Source organism: Lepidochelys kempii, chromosome 2 (assembly GCF_965140285.1).
Source record: "Lepidochelys kempii isolate rLepKem1 chromosome 2, rLepKem1.hap1, whole genome shotgun sequence".
NCBI classification, from domain to species: Eukaryota; Metazoa; Chordata; order Testudines; family Cheloniidae; genus Lepidochelys; species Lepidochelys kempii.
The window spans coordinates 72,458,660-72,484,175 of record NC_136381.1 but is presented as its reverse complement, the minus strand read 5'-3'; the positions used below and the strand labels follow the sequence as shown (position 1 = coordinate 72,484,175).

At 39.6% G+C, this 25,516-nt stretch overlaps 1 protein-coding gene across 14 annotated transcripts in view; it reads left to right on the top strand.

The window, feature by feature from the left end:
- Positions 1 to 25,516, top strand: part of SNTG1 (syntrophin gamma 1) — a 525,702-nt gene that overhangs the window by 314,936 nt on the left and 185,250 nt on the right. For 13 of the 14 annotated variants that reach the window (XM_073331218.2, XM_073331225.2, XM_073331233.2 and 10 more), the window contains 3 exons: positions 5,441 to 5,498; positions 9,709 to 9,752; positions 9,860 to 9,901. In XM_073331218.2, coding sequence (XP_073187319.1) covers positions 5,441 to 5,498; positions 9,709 to 9,752; positions 9,860 to 9,901 — 144 coding nt within the window. Of the gene's footprint in view, positions 1 to 5,440; positions 5,499 to 9,708; positions 9,753 to 9,859; positions 9,902 to 21,628; positions 21,754 to 25,516 lie in introns of those variants that run through there. The other variant, XM_073331231.1, reaches the window with a different exon arrangement.

The window sequence follows — 25,516 nt, the reverse complement described above, 5'->3', positions numbered from 1 at the left end:
CCAATAGGGACAAGAATGATTATCTCGTCTATGGGAATAACACAGCCCACAGAATATCAATCAGTAATTTCTTCATCGAGCCCATAACTTCTGTTTGAAGTATAGTATATCTTTTAGAATAATGGTTAGTCTTAAATTTAAGACTTCAGGTGATGGAGAATCCACCACATCCCTAAGTAAGTTGTTTCAAGGTTAATTACCCTAATGGTAAAAAATTTGCACCTTATTTCTAATCTGAAATTGTCTAGCTTCAACTCCCAACCACTGGATTTCATTATACTTTTTGCTGCCAATTTTTTTTAAAGTGCTATATACTATGAAAAATCTTTTCTCCGTATCCGTAATGGTAGAGCATGACCAATTCATCTCTGAATCTTCTCTTGGATAAACTAAATGGAGCTTCTTAAGTCTTTTACTATATGGCATATTTTCCTGGCCTCCAGACAGACCTTTTTCTTATGAGCAGAAGGAAGATAGGTTATAATCCCCTTGGAATTCAGTGCTCCTTGCCTAGCTGTTGGTTAGTAGTCTTTGGGGAAAATCTCCCCCATTGCATTACCACTGGTGCAGCTCCATCAACAATTGCAATAGAGGGAGAATTAGTTTAGCTCAGTGGGGGACTGCATGAATGACTAAGTACTTCTCAGTGTAATAGCATAAGAATGAAGATTTTTTTTCATATTTTTATTGTCTACTTCTTTAGTTTTGACATCACTTTGAGATCAATTGTTTTATGTGTGACTAAAGGAAAGTTGATGTGTTTCTTTGCAGGAATGCAGACCCAATTTCTCCTTAGACCTTAGACCTGATCATGATGTCAGTGAAGTCAACAGCAAAACTTGAATTGACTTCACTTGGACTCCTTATGTAGTCTCTGAGGTCAATTATGTGAAACAAACTTCAGTCAGTAGTTCAGATGGATTTATTGTCTAAAACTTCTACATCTCCTTCCAAACACCCATTAATGAATAGTTGTGATAAAGGATGAGCTCGGAGTGAGATTTAGAGATTGATGAATGAACTGTAGTAGGTCAGTCATGTTTTCATATCTTACTGAGAAGATTAAATTGCACAGATTCGGAGAGATATGTTGCGAGGTGTATAACTTTTGAAAGGACATTGTGCTTCTCAGTAATCTGACAGAGTGTAGCATTATCACTGAAGGAGGCAATAAAATTGATAGTTCATTAAAGACATTAAGCCTTACAGTTATAATATTACTCCTGGCTCTCAGAGACCTGTACAATATTCTTTCCTCCCTTGTTTTGATTATTCTTTTTTACCAAATATTCTGCATAAGAAGGCAGCTGAGTATGAGTTTGTTAACTAAGGGAGGTGTTTGGGGAAGAAAATGCACATCACAACAGACTAGAGACCAGTTATTAGAATGATTTTGAGGGTTCAATTGTGCCTGGCTCCAGGCCAGTGGTACTAGATTGCACAAAGCTAGCAGAGCTTTGTTCCAGTCAGAAGATCCAGCCTCATGTTTCACAGAGCAGGGAGAGAAGTTCATGCTGAACCTTGTCAAAGAGCATATTAACAGCCATGCTCCTCACTGCTCTGAGGCATTATGCCCCAGGCATAATAACCCCAGTAGCTTCCATGGGTTGTTACTTATAAGTAGAATTTAAACCTATATGTGTGTGTTGATCTACTAGGGAAGTTTTGGGGAGAATCAGGGTTAGTATTGCAACAGCGTCTAGCAAGATGCCACATGGAACATCTGCAGATTTCCAAAATCACTTACAGTATAATCTGATGCACAATATTATATATGAGAGGCTGGCCATTTCCCGTCTCCTTTGAGATTCTTGTCTCTCATACTATGGGGCTATACCTCCTTTGACTAACCTTTAGGCTGGTGTCCTCTGGTGCCTGTGCCATGACTAAGACACAGAGAGGGATGTTAATTGTTAAAGATTGGGATAAAATTTGTTGAAGCAAGTGGGTGTAACTGTTGCCTTCATTGAAAATCATAGAAACAGGTTTATGAATAATATCAGTCTGGAAGTATTTGAATAGGTGTGTATGCGGGGAGACAGCAGAGAAGCATACAGAAACAGATAGAGAAGGAATCTGCAGACAACCTAGACAAGCATTGTGTGTGGCTCTGGGAGAAGCCGAGAGAGGTTCTGGGTCAGGTACAGGTTGAAAGAGGCTTATAAGAATGAGAAAGGAAACTGTCTCCTGTTGTTTGATTCCTCCTATGTTCAGGGAAACAGCATTTTGTAAATAAATAAATCAAAATTGCATCAGAGAAATACTAACTCCATCACCAATTTCTCCTTCCAGTTGGAACAACTTACAAGGCCTAACATGTTTGGCCTGCTGCTCAGGCCAAAAGGAGTAATATTATTTTACTCTCTGAAGTATTGCTTTATACTCCTTTAAGCACCTATTTATATAGTGTTAAACAAGTTGTAGGATACTGCAAGGCCTGGTCTAGCTGGTCCAGAGGCAGCCTCCCTCCTCCCTGTGGACCAGTGCTTGAGGGAGGGAGGCAGGCAGGCAGGTCAGGCTGCTGTGAAGGAGGAATTGATGAAATATCTGTGGCAAAGGAAAACCAAAGTCCTAAGCACTGTGCCTCAGCCCTAAGATGCACTGGGCGCAAGGGCGTGACTGATTTTCTGTGTACTCGTTTTGTCGAGGTTCCTTCCCCACTCTGAACTCTAGGGTACAGATGTGGGGACCTGCATGAAAAACCCCCTAAGCTTATTCTCCACAGCTTAGGTTAAAACTTCCCCAGGGTACAAACTATTTTACCTTTTGCCCCTGGACTGTATTGCTGCCACCAAGTGTCTAACAAATATATAACAGGGAAAGAGCCCACTTGGAATCGTCTTTCCCTCCAAAATCCCCACAAATCCTACACCCCCTTTCCTGGGGAAGGCTTGATAAAAATCCTCACCAATTTGCACAGGGGAACACAGACCCAAACCCTTGGATCTTAAGAACAATGAAAAAGCAATCAGGTTCTTAAAAGAAGAATTTTAATTGAAGAAAAAGTAAAAGAATCACCTCTGTAAAATCAGGATGGTAAATACCTTACAGGGTAATCAGATTCAAAACATAGAGAATCCCTCTAGGCAAAACCTTAAGTTACAAAAAGACACAAAAACAGGAATATACATTCCATTCAGCACAACTTTTTTTATCAGCCATTTAAACAAAACAGAATCTAATGCATATCTAACTAGATTGCTTATTAGCCCTTTACAGGAGTTCTGACCTGCATTCCTGCTCTGGTCCTAACAAAAGCAACACAGACAGAGAGAATCCTTTGTCGTCCGTTCGTCGTTTCCTTCAGCCCCCCCCCCCCCCCCCCCCGCAGCTTTGAAAGTATCTTGTCTCCTCATTGGTCATTTTGGTCAGGTGCCAACGAGATTATCCTAGCTTCTTAACCCTTTACAGGTGAAAGGGTTTTTCCTCTGGCCAGGAGGGATTTAAATGTGTTTACCCTTCCCTTTATATTTATGACACATGTAAAGGAGGAATATGGGCTGGGGGAGTTGCAAAGGCATTGGTAGTGAGTGATTTTTGTTTTGAGGTTGTGGAGAAAATTATGTGTGCATGTAAGTGGCAGTATTTGAATGTGAGACCTGTAAAGTTAACTGACTTGAGCTGGGTTTTCTTAGCCAAAGAAAGCTCTATTACTTTTGTTGATGATGATGATGGATGAGAAAAACCAAAAAGGATATTTAAAACATAAAGGTGTACATTTATTTAGCAGTTTTGAACAGTTCAACTGAATCCCTGAACATATGTGAAATCGAGGGGGGGTTAGGTTCTCTATTTACTTACTGAACAATCAGCTCACACATATGGCAGTTTATGCATTGTGCATACCTGTAGTAGCTTCCCCCATTCACTGGCAGTAGAAAGCATGGGGATTCCCTCCTTGCATCCAGTTGCTAGGGAATGTCTATGGGTTCTCTAGCTTACAGTCAAATCCTGAAGAAATATTTGTGTTCTCAACCACTGCCAGAAGCCTTAATCCTCTTCTACTACTCCAAGAAAATTTCAGGCCACTTCCCATCATTGTCACAATGACACATTTGCATTTTTGAGAATGGAGATGATAGTGTCTCTTACCTGGCAGCTCCTATTCTTGTCTCCACCTCCAAGGAAGCTACAGATATGAAGAGAGACCATCTGGCTATTCTGAGAGATGGAAGTCAACAAGACCCAAGAGGGCTTGGAAGAGGAGAGGGACACAGTAAAAATTTTTCAAGGGACATTGCCCCAAATAAGTTGGATAACCACGAGGAAGGGCCAGTGGACTTAGAATGCAACATCTGGTTCTCATTTCCATGCTTAGGCCACTGGACCATGTTATTCACATAAGAGATCAAAGTAACTGCTCAGTAGAGGAGACCACTCATCTACAGGCATACATAGCATCCCTAGGCCATCAAGAGTCGCCCAGGTGGTAATGCTGTGCCCTATAGCTGTGAATTAGTCTGGGGTGATCCTCAAACTTGAGGGACCCAATGCAGTGGGTGTCATGGGTCCCTTGGTGTTGTTAAGGGCAAAGTGATGACAAAGTCTTTAGGCAAAAATGACAGTGACAAACTGTCAGTTTTAGTGATTTGAGTTGCTATCGGTATTAATCAGATTTACGTTTTTAGGGTGACCTCCACAAAGAAAAGAGCAAGAAGGTTATGATTAGCCTTGACCTTTGTAAAAAACTTCCAAAATTGGCCAGGGTAGGACTTGCAGTTTTGGGGTTGGAAGCCCCCAAATTTCATCTCTGCCTACACTTGCCTACTCTTCGTTCCTTTACTGTATCTCTTTTTTTTTTATTTTACCTTTATTTTTAATGTTAGTCAAAGCACCATACAGGTCTATAAACCCAACAGGAAACACTGAGTGAAACAGTAAAGCTGAATGCTTCTTTATACTAGATGGTCCAGTTTGTTTTCTTTAGTGAATACCTGCTGCTCCATTACATAGAGCCCCCTTTTTTGTTCCTTGTACTTATTCTACTGCGGGCTTACTTTTTGTGTGCAGTGACAGACATAAAAAAACAAAATCTGGTGTCCAAACCTCTTGCTTTTTTGCATTTTGTTTGTCTGTTTCTTGCCAGCATGAAAATAAAAATTATCACAGCATGGTTGCCATTACAGCATTATGCCCATTTCCCCTTGTATAACATGGATTTGATATACTAATTTGTAGAAAATTTGGAGAAACCTACAGTGAGTTTTATTTTACCTTTATAGACTATGGTCTATCATTCAGTTAACAACCTGCTCAACTGATTTTCTGTAAGGCAATAAGTAACTGATTGCCATCCTATTAGAAAAACAGAAAGAAAGCTATTACACAGAGTCAGTGCATTTTATTTGTGTCTGGAAAATGCACAAGATGCATTAGGGGTTATAAACATATTTATGAATGAAAATAATTTCAGTGAGATATAATTGTTTTCTAATTCTAGGGTGGAGCAGAACATAATATTCCAGTGGTCATTTCCAAAATTTCCAAAGAACAAAGAGGTAGGTGCCTAATAACAGGTGCAGTTTTATGGCTTCAACCCATTACTTAAAGCAGTGGAGTCTTAATTTTTTTTGGGGGGGGTAGTGTTGACTGATTTGAGATATCATACTGCAAATTGTTCATAACTCTGCTTTGATGTGTCATTTGTGTATGTGTGACATAATGAACTTTCTCTAAATTAAGGTTGCCCAGTAAAGTGCAGAATGGGGGCCAATTTTTTATGAGTGAAGATATCTTTTCACAATGAAAACATGCAAAAAAATCATACTTCTGCCATTTCTCCTAATATGAAAATTATCTTTTTTTTTATTTTGCTAAAAGATGATGATCCAGATTGTGGTTCTTTTTGCATCCGTTATCCCTCTGGAACGGATACCCACAGTGTGGGCAGTGGCATGGGGTTGGGGAAATAGCCTACACAGAGCTGTTGTTGGTTTACCTGTGCTGGTTGGCTTGGGAGTGGGCAGTCAGGGATGGGAAAGGGCAGAGCCTTAATTCTGTCCCCTGCAAAATTGGCAGGCACCATAGGCAGCACCATGTTTGGTGCTGACACAAATTATGCATAGAAAAGCTGTCACTGGTTCAGGACTTGATGTTGGCCCCTGGATCTTGGAGAGGTGTAATTTTGTGGTTAAATTCCATTTTTTGAGGGAAAAAGAGACAATGTTCTCTGCTACACTGTTTGTTTTTCATAAAGTGGCAGTGGTGCAAAGCTGGTGGAGTGAGTCCCACAGAGACAGATTAGTTGGTGGAGGGCAGATGATGTGATCAAAAATATATGATAAAGTAATTGATAATTGTGTGTGTGTGTATGTTGTTTGTTTGTATCTTATATACATTTGTGTGTGGAGGGGGGGAGATGTATAAATAATAATATGGTGTTAGGCTACCTACACCTATCTACTAAAATGTCATCAACCACAACAGGGAAAATACAATACTCTGGATTTAAGTTTAACCTAGTATGTTAAGGAGGAAAACATTTCCTATTCTTTTTCAACTAATGTTTCTTGAACTGCATTTGCCTAAACATATGCAGTGTTAGTGGTATGGCAACTTGAATATTTTTTAAGCCTTAGGAAACTAGCTAATTTCCAGGATATCTTTCCTAGGGAATATCTGTTCTTACCAAGGTGTCCACTTGGGGGTGCCCTGCCCTGGATGGGTGATGTGAGGCTGAGTTGGGGTTCTAGGGTGGAGGAAAACCTTTTTCATCCACCTGAAACCCATGACTCTTATGCTTTGCAAACCTTGTCCATCCCTACAGTTCCTTTCCAATCCTTCTCCGAGGCCAATGAACAGGAAGATAATGGTAGGTCTCATCAAGTGCTGCAGAGGCCAGAGAAGATCCAAAGTGACACTGAGAGAGGAACTCTGGGGGAAAAAAAAACAGGTTTAGTGCATGAGGCCACTAGCCCATGTGTTTTCAGGAAGGAAAGGCCCTCATTTTCTTTGAGGAAAAGGTGATTCTATTGGTAGAATTAAACATCTGAGATACTGAAAATTAGGGACAGGGCTATTGTTTAAAACTTTTCAGTTAAGCTTTAAGCCCCATGGCCTGGATCCACAAAAGGGAGAATTGCAAGGCCTATCTTTTAGACACATAGAAGAACCACAGCAATACAACTGTCATCCACAAAGCCTGAGTTAGAAACCTAGGCTCTCTATAGAATGAATGGGGCAGATGCCTAAGAATGTGATCCACAAAAGCCAGCAGGGAACTACCTAAGCTAGCCAATGTGAGATGCTAAGGAAATGGGTGTGTCCTAAACCCGCCCCTCTCATGGAGATAGGTACCTAAGTCCAGGTTGCAGAAGGATGACTATCGTTGCATGTGATTTACCACCAGGAACCTTTCTGCTGAAGTCAGAGGCCTTAGGCTTCTTAGTCATTTCTTGTGAGAATGAATTAGACACCTGTCTCACTGCACACCAAATGACCAGAAGAGGATACACCACCCACCATCTAATTTTTAGCCAAGTGGTTGGAGCTCTCACCTGAGATATGGGAGTCTCAGGTTCAATTCCTCTTTCTGGTTGGTGGGGTGGGGCGGAGAAAGGAGTTGAATAGGGGCAAGCTTGGCTTATAGCGCTGGTATTCTAGTCAGTCAGGTAAAAACTACAGTATCTTTATTGATTCTGCCCTTCCCCATTTTGAAAGGAAAAGGACAGAACAATAAATCATCAAGAGACATGCCAGAGGTTGTCAGCATTAATAATCTCACTCTCAAATCCTAGACAGTAACTGGCCCTACCTCCTTACTGGCTTTGTCCTTTCCTTTATCCCATTTATAATTCTATCCTGTTGCCTTAATGGGCTAACCCGCTGCAGCTGCTGCAGTCATTCGTGGTCCTTAATAACACAAACTGGTTCCCAGGTGTGTGTATTTGGGTTACAATCACTCAGACCTATAAACTAAATTCAGAGGGAAAAGAGAGAACAAAACCCAGGCAGCTTCTTAAGGTATGTAATTACTTTCACACAGGTGTCCAATTTGGGATCATAAAAGGGTCCTGACTTTTCAGGAATGCTGAACATCCACCCTTTGAGTTCAATTCACATATGTGAAGCTCATCCCATGTATGAGAAACAGTAGGCTCAGACCCTGAAACAGAAAAATTGAGGGGAAACTCCCAGTTCCATTGAAATCAATGACAGTTTAGCTGTTATCTTCAATGAAGTCAGGATCTTGCTCATGGTGACTTGTTTTAAGCCTTTCTATGCTATGTCTAATCTGGTGATCAATTCTGCAAACATACAGTGGAGTAGCATTATTTATATTAATAATGTTGCCAGCAGTGGCACTATTCATGTGAGTAAAAATACTTCTATACATACATATTTGCAGGATTAACCCTTGGGTTGCAAACTCTTCTAGGTAGGGATTTTCTTTTATTTCTCTATAACGTGCCATACAAACAGATGGCATTGTATTATCATTCATTCCTTCTAAAGGTATGGACTAGTAAGTGGTTTGGGTTAATTATTAAATACAGGAAAAATAAAGTATCTACAATGTATTTCTATTATATAATGTATTTACAGTCCGGCTCTGGTCTGGGATTTAAAAAAAAAACTAATCCTGTGCATTCTAGTACATGCTTACCAGTAGTTCATACCCTTTGGCATTAGGATTAAGAATACACATATTTGGTGATTTTGTTCTCTCTCCTTCTGTGTGTTTGTTTATTCAGGAGAGAAGGTTTAGAAAACAGTAATAATTATGGAAGTAATGAAGCAGTCTCTGACTGCCCTGAGTACAAGCTACTAAAACATTACATTGGGATTAGGCAGACAACCCTTTGTCTAGAACAGAGTGTACAAGGTGTACACTGAAAAGATGTTTTCATCTTTGTATGGCTAAAAGAGTAAGACATTTCTTTCTAGTGTGACCTGGCTACCATTTGCCACCTCAAGTCCAGACCACAAATAGTAATACACTCTACATGCATGTTAAACTGGGCATCATAGAGGGAGCTGGGATCAAGAAAATCCTTCTGTGACCTACTTGGAACCCAGAGGCATTGGTTTATGATATGTTTCTAGATGTCATTTGCAGTGCTTATTTTTACCATAAAAAGCGCTAAGTGGCTTGGGTCCCCATTACCTGAAGGCCCTCCTCTCCCAATATATAGATGCAGCTGAGATTGACAGAAATGCAAGACCTGGAGTTTGCTTGATTATATGCAAAGGGAAAGTAAAGTGTTTGAAAGTGATTTCTATAAGGATTGGTCTTTCCCTTCATGGTTCCTTGGAGCTTGGATATGTTAATCTTCCCCATTGCAAAGTCCGTCTTTTCTCAGTCATTGAGGGACCAATGCAACAGTTTATCTAGATTCAGCAAAACACTTAAACATCTGCTGAACTTAGGCTCTAAGGGAGGTTGGAGACCAAGAGATGGTCTGCTGGGAGTCTCCTGATAAGACTGTACAGAACATCTTTCTCTCCCTCTCCCCTCCACTTTTTGGTAAACTCTATACATTGGTATTTGTAGTTAGAAATATTGGTGCAGTAAGAAATCTGAATCAAAACCATGTATTGATATATTTTAGGGTTTTTTAAATTTTCATTATTCATTTTACATTTTCAGAGCTGACCCAAGCTGGGCATATACACTAGATAAATTGATAAAGTGTGTGTGTATGTCTTTTCAATATGCTGTATTGGACAAAATATCTAAGTGAAAAATATGCTCTCTGTTGTTTACAGCTGAACTCTCAGGTTTGCTCTTTATAGGAGATGGAATTCTACAGGTATGTAAAACTGTTAATGTTTGTTTAGAATTTTTTTCCAGAAAAGTAAATTACAATCTGTATTTATGATATACAGAGTCAGTCTTGTCTTTCTTTCCCCTTAACAGATTAATGGAATTAATGTAAGAAAATGCAGGCATGAAGAAGTGGTGAGCTTGGATTCATTTTCTTAATCATTGGGGTTGTTAAGAACATTGACATTCAGTGTACCATCATTGCGTTAAAGAGTCCTGTGGCACCTTATAAACTAACAGACGTATAAGGTGCCACAAGTCTCTTTGCCGCTTTTAGAGATCCAGACTAACACGGCTACCTCTCTGATACTTGACATCATTGTGTTGTTCATCATTACTCTTTCTTCACAGATCGGACTATGCCTCCTAGGTTGCCAAATGGCCCTGCCCTTAATACAATTCTTTCTCCATAGATTTTCTTTACTGCCCTCAAATCTGTTCTCCTCGAGTAGAGTTGGGCACTTTATTACTGGAAGTTTGGATGAACTTATTCCAAGCTTGCTCTGTCTGGCTGTCTCTATTAAACTTCATCAGTACTGTTGCTTTCTAGCTTTTCATTTCAGTTTGAAAAGCTTTGTCAATCACTCCAGATTGGCGGGAAGTTCCAAGGAAGGTCATTCTTCTGTCTTTCCTCCTATGGATATCAGCTTTCAAAGAAGCCATCCTTCTATTAAACCAATAGCTCTGTGGAAAAGCAGGACACTAAGGAGAAAAGACAGGCATAGTGTGTATTTGAGAGACATACAATGTCCTCTCTCATATCAAGACTGCCTTATAAAGTCTCCTATATTTTGGCTCCTAATCTATTTGCCAGTCCCCTTTGACCTCCACTTTCAACTATAATGTAAGGAGTTTGGCTCCTCTAAGTCCTTTTAGAATGGGGAAATCTGTATTGTAGAGGGGAGACAAATATGATTATAAAAGAGTATACCTAAATTCAATTTAGATCCAGGGAATTTATAGGCAAAGTTTTACAGTGTTGTTGTAATAAGGACATGTACAGAAGTTTAGTCTCTATCACAAATACAAAGAAGCATAAGTGCTGGAACTAGGGGTGCTAGGGGTTCTGCTGCACCCCCAGGCTTGAAGTGGTTTCCGTCATATACAGGGTTTACAGTTTGGTTCAATGGCTCTCAGCACCCCCACTATACAAATTATTCCAGCACCTCTGCAAAGAAGATCTATACTCATTTAACAGCCTGGTACATTTTAAAACTATTGTGTTGTGGTGTATGGTAGGCTGTTGAAGATTTGCCATTGAAATGCAGACAGCATGGCAACAGACAAATTGAGATGAAGTTTTGATGAAACAGATTAGTGCCGTGTGAAAGATTAAACCATTCTACTAATGCCACTTGTCAGAGTGCACATTCACTTTTGGATTTGTGCTTGGGATTTGGGATGGAAATGATTCACCATCCTTCAGTATATAGCTTCCTCTAAGAAAGGCTTAATCATAACCGCTTTTGTGTGCATAGGCCCTTATTTACTGTATTTTCCAGCTTCGGCCTTCCAATAGTGATCAGATTTTCATCTTGTCACGCGCTTTACTGTAATCATCATTTAAATTAATGTGGTAAATCCCTCAAGGGGATTGAAATGAATTATTGGAATTTCAAGAATGGAAAACAAGGGACTAGTAAAGGTGAGAACATTCACACATCCACACACAAAGAAACATTCAAACCTGTGGTGATGTGCTGCCAGTCATTTCTGTTCTGAGACTGTGATCCAGGTAGAGCTGCAGTTTAAGGAACATCTGATTATGTAAGTAGGATATAAAATGAAAGTTAAGCTGTGTTGGCTCCTGTTAGCTTAACAACACTATCCCAGATTGATCTTTATTTCTCTCTCTCTTAGTAAACCTATATGTTTGGCCTTCACAGTATTTCTTTCCTGGAAAGTGTGTAAATATAACTTGTAAACAAATAACTGACATCTGAGCATTTTTAGTGTGTTAAGAGATTACTTTATATGTCTGTTTTCAAACTTTTTACTACTTTGATAGCATATACAAATGAAAGAACCATGAAATAGTCTTCCATGCAAATAATCATATCCATAGCAATAGATGGTAGATAAACCTAGCTTAAGACCCATAAGATAAAGGAGGCATTTTGTCTTAGATACAGCTTGAAGGCAACATTGCTCCCGCATTCCTCTTTTGCAATGGGGAAGGAGATACTACAGCTCTTTGCGGGGTGCAAAATGTTCCCCACTTGTATCCTACCAGCTCTGCTGGCTGGGGAATAGAGGGAGTGGAGTCACTTGCTCATGAGGAAAAGTAGTAATGGAACCTGAACCACTTTTGTGCCCCCTCGAGCCCAGTCACAGCAACAGGGGAGGCGTGAGTAGGCCTACACTGTACAAGTTTGGTGGAGCTGAGGGCTTGCCGCTCTCTAACTGCCTGTGCAGCAGTGTAAGACCTCGCCACAAGCTAATGGTATGACAATATGGTAATTTTTATTTCTATGTCTTAGTAGCCGTTAAAATATTTTTTTAAAAAATAAACCAATATAATGATTATTCTGTGATGCTTCCAAGTGAAGCCAAACTTGAAAGATTCAAATATGTGTAAATAACAGCAAACAGCATTCTATATGTTTTCATTCATGTCATTTCTCCTTCCCTCTTTTTATTCATGAAAAGTTTCAGGCCTACCAAATCTTTTTGCAGGATGCTGATATGTTTTAAACAAGGGTCTCATCTACATATTTGAGCAGTGAATGAGCCTGTGCAGCACAGGGCGACAGGGGATGGTTCACTTGATGATTACCTGCTCTGTTCATTCCCTCTGAAGCACCTAGTGTTGGCCATGTCAGAAGAGAAGGTACTGGGCTAGATGGACCTGTGGTCTGACCCAGTATGGCCATTCTTATGTTATGTTCTTATATTGTGTTACGTCAATGATAAATTGTCCCTGGAATGTCACTGTGCTTTACTGACAACTGTACTAGGCAAATAAAAAAATGATTTAACATGAACATGTTTATTAAACTGTTTAACCAAGTGAGTGCTGCCTTATGTAGTAGGTATAGATCTATTCATACTTTCTTAATAAACTTAGCTGGTCTCAGAGCCTTGGAGACAGAGGTCCTCTTTTGAGGAACAGACTGGTACAGCATGCAGTAGGGCAAAGTTCATTCTGCCCCACCAATGTGCCATAGCCTGAGCCTGGAGGGATCAACAGTAGAGGGGAGAGGTAAGGCTGTCCGGTGGTTAGACCACCAGCCTATGACTTGGTAGACCTGGGTTCAATTCCCTGCTTTTCCACACACTTCCTGTGTGATCTTGGGCAAGTCACTGAGGTCCAGATTTTGGAAGGAGTTTAAATGTTGTACAACTTGGCCTTGCAATGCCTAACTGACTAAATCTCTGTTAAAAAATGAGATTTGGGCTCCTAAATTAGTTGGGCATTGCAATGCTGAGCTGCACTGCTTAAATACTTTTAAAAATCTGGACCTACGTTTCTGTGTGCCTTCAGCTCCCCATCTGTTAAATGAAGATAATAGCACTTTCTTACCTCACGAGGGTGCTGTGGGGGGTTCAAGTGGGGTGACGATGGATATTGATGCCTAAGATAGGTGTGAGAGGATGGTTCAGTCTTAATGATCTTTGAGGGTAAATATATATCCCATTGTGGAGGTTATGTATGACTTAAGCCAAAGACCTTTGGGTTTTAAGTGCATGGAAACTTTGGCATGTTCTCTGCACTGTGATGAATACATCTTTAGGAATCTCCTCCTGCTCGCATTGGTCCATATCAACATGGGAGGAGACTTATGGGAAGGAAATCTGTATGTAGAACACCTCATAGAGATCCCCCACATCATCTCTTCAGTTTGCCTCCTCACCTGCAGTAGCACCTGGTGCACTGTAGGAATTTTCTAAGATCATGGTGATCTTTCTACCCCTGACCTCCCCATTACTCCTTTTACCATCCACTTCTATATCCCTTTGCTTAGTCTGGACTCTTTCAGGGCTGAAATTAGGGGTCATCAACATTGGCAGCCATCTAGGGTGCTGTGACACTCTCTGAGGTGCCCAGAAACAGCAGCCACTGTGTAACCTCTCTGCCTCAGCAGAAGAAAGCTTTGCTGGAGCTTAAACTGTGTGTCAGCTCCCTCCCATGCCAGTATGTCCAGCTCACCAGCAAACTCCTCAACACTCTGCCAGTGAGTGTTCAGTGAACCCCAGTTCCATAGTTCCCTGTAGTGGTCCAGTCCCTCTCACTGGACACTCACAGAAATTATTAAGTCCACTGTCCAAAGAGACAGTACAAATGCACGAGCCTATTAACCCAACTGAGGATACACTATTTACCTTGATACACAGCACTGGGACAGTTTACAGTAAAACTAAGCATGAGTTTGGTAATAAAGAATAGAGATTTAAGTGATATTGAGCAGAGATAATAGAAACAGAAATGGTGATGAATAAAAACTAAATAAAACATGCTTTCTAGTGTCTAAAATTTAACAGATTACAATTCTTGTATCAGGTAATTTCTCAGCTATAGTCAGTTCTCCACGTCCACATAGTTGAGAGATCCACCCTTTCAGATTCCAAGAGTGCGGGTCCCATTTGTGCCTTACATGATGGATAACTCTGGGGTTCTCCTCCCACCTTATTATAGTCCAGTAAATCTTTGAAATGTATATGTTTGAAGTTTATCCTCAGAATTTTTTTTTTCTTCCCTGGTGCCTATGCTCCAGGAAGTAGATGCCATCCTCTCTTCCTCACTCTCCTCTCAATTATCTTTTCCTGTGGACTGAGAGCTTGTCTACACTTAAAACACTATAGACATGCAGCTGCAGCTCTGCCATTGTGGCGCTTCAGTGTAGACACCACCTACACCAACAGGAGGGATTCACCCATTTGTGTAATTAATCCACCTCCCCAAGAGGTGGTAACTAGGTTGACAGAAGAATTCTTCTATCGACGTATCACTGTCTACATGGGGACTTAAGTCAGCTTAACTAAGGGGATTTTTCCACACCCCTGACTGCCGTAGTTAAACTGACCTAATTTTCTAGTGTAGACCAGACCTCAAATGCAAATGAACTTCCATTGTCTCTGGCATCACTTTACTCAATTTACAATGGAGACACAGGCAAACAGGCAGAACAAATTTCCTTTGTCTATGACAAACTTGTTCATCAAATGCCTCCATCATGCATTTTAAGAACATATTATCAGTATTCGTACATAACTCTTCGTACACATCACACAATGATATTGATAACGAATAGGTCACAGTTTTTATACAATATCTGACCAGACACTGTTTGGCTAAATATTCTGATAATAGCATGTTGGGTGTGCCCGTTGCCAGCTTGCATAAAGGGGCAGTTAGGATCACAAAGGTGCCTAACTTTTAGGGGTAGCTCCTGGCTGGATGTCTCTTTCCTCCAACACACTACCAGCTGGAACACTGCTGGTGCATATGCTTGTCCTTTTAAGGGCCCCATACTGTACCACTGGGGCAGCAGCGGCCATGATTGGGAGCCACAAATGGAGTTCTGGATACTCCATCCAAGATAGCTGCAGACAGTTTTCCTTTGAGAGTACTGCAAATGTAGCACTGGCAGCCAGAGGTGTAAACAGCCATCCCAGCATGACTCTAGCCTGGCCCACTCACCCAATCCCCACTAGTCAAGACAGATTTGGGAAGAGGGGGTTCTGTCCTGCACTCCTCCCCTGGAACCATCAGGTAGTAGTGACATACGGTCCTGAAGTGGTTAGTGCCAGCTATGCCCCATACCTTGCAGAGAGTCCGCTGCTGGATCTGCTTTACAGGAGGTAGGTTGGGATTGCAGTGGCATGGGGCTAACTGAGCCCGTTTCATGTGGAAAGAGGAGTCCAGATGGGACAATATGGGTCATTGAAGTCCACAGCAAGACTCCTCTTGACTTCGGCAACAACAAGATTGGACCGTTAATCCTTGGCCTCTGTGTTGACACTATAAATAAAAGGAAAAGGAGGACTTGTGGCACCTTAGAGACTAACAAATTTATTTGAGCATAAGCTTTCATGAGCTACAGCTCACTTCATCAAAAGCTTGTGCCACAAGTACTCCTTTTCTTTTTGCGATTACACACTAACACAGCTGCTACTCTGAAACTATAAATAAAGGGTATTAATGATCGCCAACAGTGATGGTGGTTTCTGTGATGTGGCTACGCTGGAAATGGATTAAGACAATCCATTTGTTTCCATAAACAGCCATTATTCTGCTTTCTAACAAACCCATTTCTTTCCTTTGATACTTTTGACATACTTTCTATATTTGTATTAGAATACTGCCAATGAGCCCCAGTCACAGATCAGCACCCCATTGTGCTAGGTGCTGTACAAACATAGAACCAAAAGGTGGTTCCTGCTCCAATGAGCTTACTTTATATTAGATTGTGTGTGCTTTGCTTTGACTTTCTAAGAGTCAAATCCTGTTTGAGGCTGAGCATTTCGCAATTCTCATAGCAGTTAATAGGAGTTTCCAAGTGTTTATCTCCTCTAGGGATTTGGTCATAATTTAGGAGGGTTTTTTTCCCTAGGAGAGACAAATGGCTTATTGTTCCTCCTCACATACTATATTCACTATTGGAAATTACAGCTGGAACTGGCTTGTATTGAAATACAACAAATATCCTTCAGTCTCATTTAGAGGTAAGCAAGTGAGCAGAATTTTGTTTCAGGTACTATTTTTCATTTTCCCTCTTGTCCAAATTCCATCTTGAATTTTTGTTATGCCAGAATCTAAAATATATAAGAACTATAAGTTATTAATAAATTCTAGAGTCTTGTCTACACTGCGAGCTACTGCACAGCAAGCCAGGGTTTGAATCTACAGCACACTAATTTGCCGTGCACCAGCTCGCCATGTGGACACTGCTACAACATAGTGAACATCCTGAGCTGCTTGTAACAGTGATCATATAGGACGTTAGTGGACAGCATGTTGTGCACGGTAGATTCACAACCTGGCTTGCTGCACACTAAATCCCTGTATTGACAAGCCCTAAAATAAGTTACACAACTGTCTGTGATTTTTTTTTATTTGCAGATATCAATCTGAATCCCCAAATGACCTCTCGTTCTGTGAGTCCATGTAGTACAGTACCATAAGATTGGCATTTATGCAGAAGTTCGGGGGGGGGGGGGGGATAGCTTCATGCCCTTAATTGACCCCAGACAAAAACTTTTTATGTGAACATTAAAATGATCATCATTCAGTCCAGATTTGATTGGAACAGTATACATAAAAGAGAATGTGCAAATGCTGAATGCACCAGATGTGCTTAAGGATAAGTGACAGCGACATAAAACTATTTTGTTTAGGATGTTGCTTTTTGTATTTTCTGAAGCTTGTTGTGAGATGAAATCTCTGCCTAATATGCCAAAAAGGCAGAAAAATAATAATAAAATGTACCATAATAGAATTAGAATTTTCTCCTTTTTCTTTTTTTTTTGGTATTATTGTTATGTGTTGGGAAGGAAAAGTTCAATTCCTACCCAGAATAAAGAGAGTTCTGTGTAACTTCTAGAGGGGAAGGTGGTGATATGTTGCAATTAGGACTGCAGTTTGATGTGCTATTTTAGTGCCTAGGCACTACAGGAACAATTGCTGGAAACATTTTAATGATACATGGATAATTCAAAAATATGACCATGCATGTAAAAAGAGATGGTCAACATCCACTTTCCCAAAAAACAAAACAAAGAAAAAGAAACATGAATGCAAATTTGTACACATGGATACTTTGCATGCACAATTACATATTTGCATATTGATCTGCAGTCATGTGAATAGGGTGTGTATGTTTACTTATTTTTACACTTGGCCCTCATCCTCTTTTATTATCTCTGTTAAAAATGCAGTTAGAAAATCCTTCTAAACCAATTTGACCAGTAGGCAAAAACAAATCTTCTTAGACATTCCTATTCCTATTCCTTCTTAGACATTCCTGTTCCTTAGACATTTCTGTTCCCCCCTCACCACTGCCAGTCCTATAGCATGTGTAATAGCATTTGCTATTATCCTTTCTCTGTTGTTCAATGCTGGAGTGCAGTCAGTGCCATTACATCACTAGCACAAATGGGACATACAGGATCCATGACATGCATCTTGAACCTGGTTTGTAATGCATGTGACGACTAAAACATTGCTATGTTAATCTTTTAAAATTGTCACTCTGTATATATCACTGCTCCCCAAGACATCTAGATGTCTTGACTCAAAGGAGACCATAATGTAGGCGGTTAGGGCAAGGACCTAGTATTCAAGCCTCTGGAGTCCTAATCCTGACTGCCACTTGACTCTCTCACTGTGTTACTTTGGACTAGTCACTCAACCCCTCTTTGTCTTCCACATGAAAAAGGGAGTAATATTTCCTTACCTGATGGAGGTGTTATGATCAATAATTAAAGTCTGTAAAGATCTTAGAGCCTGGATAAAAGTGTAAACTATTATTATTCAAAGGAGAGATTTGGAAGGTGGTAGGACAATTCAGTATGCTTGTACATCTAATGCAAATCTAGACAAGACCGTGTTCAGACACACTAGCTTCCGCTGCCATTGTGCCAAGTACTGTATCAATTAAAACGAGAGTTCCACATGTCAATATAGGTGTTTTGACTTCATAGCCTGTAGTGGTTCCAAGGTTGCAAGGCAATTGTTGTCTATTGTTAGAATCATTCTTATTTTGTGTGTTGTTGGTTACAAAGTAGCAAATACAGGTTTTGAAATGAAGCCCATAGGTTGAAAGTTCTTATCTGATTTTGTTTTGTTTGGTTTTTTAAAAACAATGAGTTAGTCTGTGCTGTTTAAATAAACAAAATGTAATTCTTCCTCTGTCTCGGTAACCGCTTTCCACAACCATTATTTGGAGAACAATTGTCATGTAGTGGTTAAGGCACAGGACTGGGAGTCCAGAGATCTGGATTCCATTCCCAGATTTGACTTGTTGAGTGATTTGTCTTAGCCATATCCTATTTCCTTTCTGTCTTCATTTTGTTGTCTGCAAAGTGGAGATAATACTGACCTTATGGGACTGTTGTGAAGCTTCATTAGTATTGTTTGTAAAGTGTTTCGAGATCATCTAATGGAAAAGGTCTCTGTGAATCACCTATGATTCATGTGTTATATGACCATGGTGATGACAACACTTTTTAAGTACACCATCTTTCACTATTATGGTGTTGATCTCTATGCTATATTGCATAGGTTGTATCATATAATGATATATTTCCCTTTTCCCAATTTGATAAAATTAGACATGAATTCTAAGACCTCTTGTATGTTGGTATTCTGTACTCAGAACATTAATAAGCCCCAAATTTATAATTGAAAATAAAAGTACTTCTAAGTTATACTCCAAAAGATATGTATTCACAAGTAGCTAAATAACTCCTCCCCACCCCCCAGCTCTTCTTTTCTATGCTGCCACCACCTCAACTTATTGGCATGACCAATATATTTACAATGTATTTAGTACATGGTATTTGAAATTAATCATAATCTGCTAAATGTTTCATAATTATCTGAAATGAGTGTATGTAGACTGGCAAGGATACAAACTGTTGTAAATAATTTGCCATATTATTCTATGTTGTATACATTGTTTTTAGACAATCATTCATACTGGGATGATTGATTCTGCAGCTGTAATCTTGCATGTGTGTCTTTGACTCTTTTTTTTTTATAAAAATCCAAATCTACCTATGGTGTGTAAATTGTCATTTTAACTAATCTTGTGCCAATCTCAGGTAAAGTCTGATATTCATTCATTGCTTTCATTGATTCTGTAGAGTTAAAATACATTAATCAGCATTACATGTTTTCATAATTTATATTTATTTTATTCCCCCCCTCCTCAAAATATTTGTAGTTAAACAAGAGTTGTGTTACTGAGAATCCATCTGTTTCACTACTTGGCAGTCCATTTAACAACCTCTAATATAAGAAACTTCTTCATCGTGAATTGGATTGAGTGAAACAGAAGCAATGAGACATACACTAGAAATAGCCTTCCAAGGGAAGCAGTGGAGGCAAAAGACCTATCTGGCTTTAAGATTAAATTCGATAAGTTTATGGAGGAGGAGGAGATAGTATGATGGGATAACGTGATTTTTGTAATTAATTGATCTTTAAATATTCATGGTAAATAGGCCCAATGGCCTGTGATGGGATGTTAGATGGGGTGGGATCTGAGTTACTACAGAAAATTCTTTTCTGGGTATCTGGCTGGTGAATCTTGCCCATATGCTCAGGGTTCAGCTGATCACCATATTTGGGGTCGGAAAGGAATTTTCCTCCAGGGCAGATTGGAAGAGGCCCTGGAGGTTTTTCCCCTTCCTCTGTAGCATGGGGCCTGGGTCACTTGCTGGAGGATTCTCTGCTCCTAGAAGTCTTTAAACCACGATTTGAGGACTTCAGTAGCTCAGACATAGGTGAGAGGTTTTTCGCAGGAGTGGGTGGGTGCGATTCTGTGGCCTGCATTGTGCAGGAGGTCAGACTAGATGATCATAATGGTCCCTTCTGACCTTAATATCTATGAATCTACTAATAAAATTGTTTCTTCATTGATTAGCTCGGAAAATATCTTCAAGGATTAAAATGATTGTTTGCATTTAGTGCTCAGAAAAGTGAGGATCAGAGAGTAGGAGCTAAAGTGAAGCCTGATGTGAGCAGGTAGCATACTGTATTATTCAAGAAGTTTTGTCATTGCTCTCCGGCCCCATTTTGATATACAACTTCATTACTCTGGAGTCTGGTGGCACCTTAAAGACTAACAGATTTATTTAGGCATAAGCTTTCAGGTAAAAACCCCACTTCTTGAGATCTGAAGTGGGTTTTTTACCCATGAAAGCTTATGCCCAAATAAATCTGTTGGTCTTTAAGGTGCCACCAGACTCCTCATTGTTTTTGTGGATACAGACTAACACAGCTACCCCTCTGATACTCCATTACTTTATTACTGTTCAACTTTATTACTGAGCTTCTTTTGAGCAGACTGATCACTGATTGGTTTGTTGGTTTTGTAGTGTAGCCTGCCTTATCTACACTACAAGTGTAGACCACTTTGCTTGTGACCTGGTTTACATTGATATACTATTTTCTCTACAGTTTCCTTTTGTTCCCGCAAGAAATCAACACGAGTAGTTTTTCCAAAACATTTTTGCAAGACATCACTTTGTAAATACAGAGCTGTATTTGATTTGACTTTGGGCTAGAGACTCCATGTTTATTTGCTTTGAAAAGTGCTATGCATAACTGTAGTGCCATACAAGTAAAAATAAGAATATGCATAAAGAGCACCAAACCTCAGTTAACCTAAAACTGCAAATGTGTGGCTTATATTTGAGAATACACAGCCACCTCTGTGTTGTTAACTTGAAATAAATACACCATAATAATCCATTGGAACTGGACACATGGACACAAACAAGCATTATCAGCATTTGGCACCACGTCCAGTGAACAGAAAGAAGAACAAATCAAGGTATAAAAGCATTTTGCAGATTGAAATGAAAACAAGTGTGGGAAGGGGAAAAATCTTTTAATGATCCCTTAGAAACCATGTCTACGTGAAGCAATTTACATGTACGCTGGTCACCAGCAAAAAGTTAACATTTACAAATACTCACCACACAGCAGTATCTGAGATACAATGACTGTTGTTCCTCTAACTTGAAACTGTGTGGCATACTATACTTCTGATGGTGATTGTTAGTAAATGGGCAATTGTTCTGGCCACAATTAATTCAGAAGGGCACAGGGAGGGAGTACTTACACCTGAAAGTTCTTTAGGTCTTTTTTTTTCTCTACAATGGGTCTTTGTCTTTTGACAGTTTTGTTCGGTGGAGGAGGAAGAGGAAAGGAGAATGGACCCTATGTATTTTTCAATAGTATCCAGTGTTGGACTGTTCCAGACAGATACATGGAGGTTTCCAGAAGGCCCACCCCATACTTCTCAACCACTAGTATGGTATAGTATGGTACTGGTGTATTGGTATCAGTATGTCAGCACTGGTCTCTTAGTACCTATTTTCCAGATGTGTACCCTTCTTCCACTCTAACCCTGATAGCACTGGTGTTTCTTTATACAAGTTTAAAAGCTAGCACTTGCTGTTCTACATGAGGTGTTTGTTTTTCAAGGAAGGGACCAGTGGAACTGGATGCAGTAGTAAAAGATTCATGGATAGTAGGTGAAATGCTGGTAGAAACAGGATGGTCCTCTCATTTACTGTTTACTAATGATGCCCATTTTGTAAAACTTCTGGTACAGAGTCCTGCAGCAGTTGCTGTGACCATTGCCTATTCATATTGTTACTGTTTTTCTCTGATAAATATTTGAGACTAATAGCCTATGGAAATAGGCTAGAGAGAGAAGATTTTAATGAGAAAACACTACCCCCAAAACAACAAAACATGTTGTTTAGTAAACTACAGTCCTATATTACTTTATATGCCCCGGCTGAGTCAACAAAGACATTGATACATAAGACAACAACAGTCGTCATCAGATAGACACCAGAAAGCAAATACCTAAATGATAAATTTCCATAAATAACAGCATACTGGTGTGTGTTGGAAAACAATATGCACACTTTTGGAATCATTGCAAAATGTTGTTCTGAATTTAAACACCTTTTACATAATTAATCTCAATATAGTGCATTCGTATACTGCAAGCTTCTACAGACACTTTGAGTAAAAAATACGCTTACCACATCTCTCTTACCTACTCAAGTTCTTGTACAAATATTTACATAAATAAATATCTAATATCAAATTTGCTGTGTTCATTAAATTACTTCTGCATTATCACTATCTGAGAGAGAGAGTTATAGAATAAAGCATGTGTACAGAACCTTTCTTCCTGAAGCATCCAAAAATTTTACAAAGTCATAGAATATCAGGGTTGGAAGGGACCTCAGGAGGTCATCTAGTCCAACCCCCTGCTCAAAGCAGGACCAATCCCCAAGTTTTGCCCCAGATCCCTAAATGGCCCCCTCTAGGATTGAATTCACAATCCTGGGTTTAGCAGGCCAGCACTCAAACCACTGAGCTATCCCTCCCCTATGGAGGCATCACTCCATCTGTCATTGAATGCAGGCATCTCTGAGGTAAAATGGATCAACGATTTACCATTCCAAGAAACATCATAAAAGATTTAGGACAGGGAGGTCATACCTTTCCCAAATGAAATGGGTGGGGGGCAAGATGAAGAGGGCTTTAAAATTTGTCCAGGATGTGGTAAAATCCTACTTTTACAAATGCTAAGGACATTAATGACACAGCAGTCAAATCTTGGGTTTGCATCTCATCCAAAATATGGTGCCTTCAATAATATAGTTCATCTTGGAGTCATGAATTAGTTCAATAATGACTCAAAAGGAAAAGTCAGTTTCTTGAATTGCCAGCAGCAATTGCCTAATATCTAGGTGTCCTTTGGAGCTCTCATATCAAGTAGCATCTCAACCTGACCTTGCTTAGCTTGTCAGATCTCACAAGGTATGTCAATACAAGGTGATCTGGGATCTCAGATTCAGCAAAGCAGTTAAGTACGTGCTTAAAGTTATGCATGTGAAGTACTTTGCTGAATTGGGGTCTTTTAGTGCTTTGGACATTTTGTTCTTTTTACATATTTGCAATCTACTTCAACTAGATGCAGTGCAATTATTCATCTGTGCCTGAAATGCTGCCATCATACAGAGTGGCAGTAAAGGGTATTTACATGGCTTTCAGGTGACAATATAGTTCTTTTGTCATTTGACCACATCTAACTGCAGAACTAAAAATGCTTTTCTCAACAGAGATTAGAGCTTGGGCATCTTAAATAAGTGGAGGTAGTTCCAAGTATTGATCTAAAGCAGGGTTTCCCAAACTTGGTTCACAACTTTTTCAGGGTAAGCCCCTGGTGGGCCGTGAAATGCTTTGTTTACCTGAGCGTCTGCAGGCAAGGCTGCTCGCAGCTCCCAGTGGCCACGGTTCACCATTCTCGGCCAACGGGAACTGTGGGAAGTGGTGGTGCTCAGGTTAAAAAAGCGTCTTGTGGCCTGCCAGGGGTTTACCCTTAACAAGTCGCAAACCAAGTTTGGGAACCCCTGATCTAAAGTATTGCTTCAAACACAAGATTGTCAAAAGATTGTGCTTTATGTAAGGTGAAGTTCCAATAACATTTAGAGCTGAGCAATAGTAAAAGACTTGTCTGTACATTTTGATTCAAATTTGAAAATGGATTTTGATTTCAACCTCTTTAATAATCTTATATTCACTTTCCATAAATATGTATGTCTGGGTTTCTCAAACTGGGGGTCGGGACCCCTCAGGCGGTCGCAAGGTTATTACATGAGGGGTCACAAGTTGTCAGCCTCCACCCTAAACCCTGCTTTGACTCCAGCATTTATAATGGTGTTAAATATATTTTAAAATGTTTTTCATTTATAAGGGGGGTCGCACTCAGAGGCTTCATATGTGAAAGGGGTCACCAGTACAATAGTTTGAGAACTACTGATGTATGTGCTCATACTTAATTAGTGCAAACTCTTATGAAAAGTAAATGTTGAGCTCATATTTCCCAAAAGCAATTTTCACATTGGAGGCTTTACATTTTAATGTTCAATATGCTCTGTATGTGACCCCAGTCCTACAATGGGAGTTTAGCATGGGCAAGCCCTTATGTCTTCATGGATCTTTTTTAGTATCAGGGTGTTGGCTTAGTTCCACAAATCATTCAGACAAAATTTCAGGAAAGTCCTCAAGCATGTTCTGAAGTTCCTTCCTATTCAAACAGCACTTAGGAGCATGTTAGTTTCCTAATTCAGAGCTTCAAATAGGAACAGAAATAATGTCATGTGGTTCATGTAACAAACCAATACGTGCACATTTTGAATATTCCTTATGACTTCCTCAGAAACCATGTGCAGAACAAAAATTATTCACTTAATAGATTTGCTGAATAATTTCAAATAGAACTCCAGTCCCAAAAGGTGCTGTGCATTAGCCCTGATCAGGCAAAACACATAATTGTACACATAATCTGAAGCATGTGAGTAGTCCTGTTGATTTTATGGGACTACTCACAGTTTTAAATTAAATGGGTGCTTAAGTACTTTGCTGAGTTAGCGTTAGAGAGCTCAGACCTTGCAAGGTCAAGCCCATAGTGAATAAACTAGAATTTAGTCATCTCTAATTTAGTTATTATTATTATTTATTATTTATTGTTTGTTGCAAATTATTAATCAAATGCAATGTTTGATTTGAATTATTTCCTCATTATAGCTGTCCCACATGTTATCTGGAGCACTTGCCCTTTTAGAAATTTTAGTCCTACTTCAATGACTGCTAGTTATCCTTAGTCACTATTAGAAAATGGTTTATTTTTCCCCATGGAAAATTTTGACTTTTTGTTGAAAACTTTAAAACTTTTAGCCAAAAACTGAAAAATGATTGGTATTCAGTATAAAATTATATTTTTTCAGTTTGTCATTTAATTGAAAACACACATTTCTGTTAGAAGAGGGTTCTGATGGTAAAATTTTCAATCAGCTCTAGTCACTACCCATTTCTATCATGCCATTAATTGGTGCTACAGAAATCCTACAGCCATATATGGTACGACTACTATGGAGATTCTGTGGAGAGGTAGCTGGAATATATACATGATGAGCAGCAGTACCACAACTTAACTAGCCTACTTATGGGTTTAGTCTTTTCTTTCCTCTGAGTCTTGTATGGTACCCTTT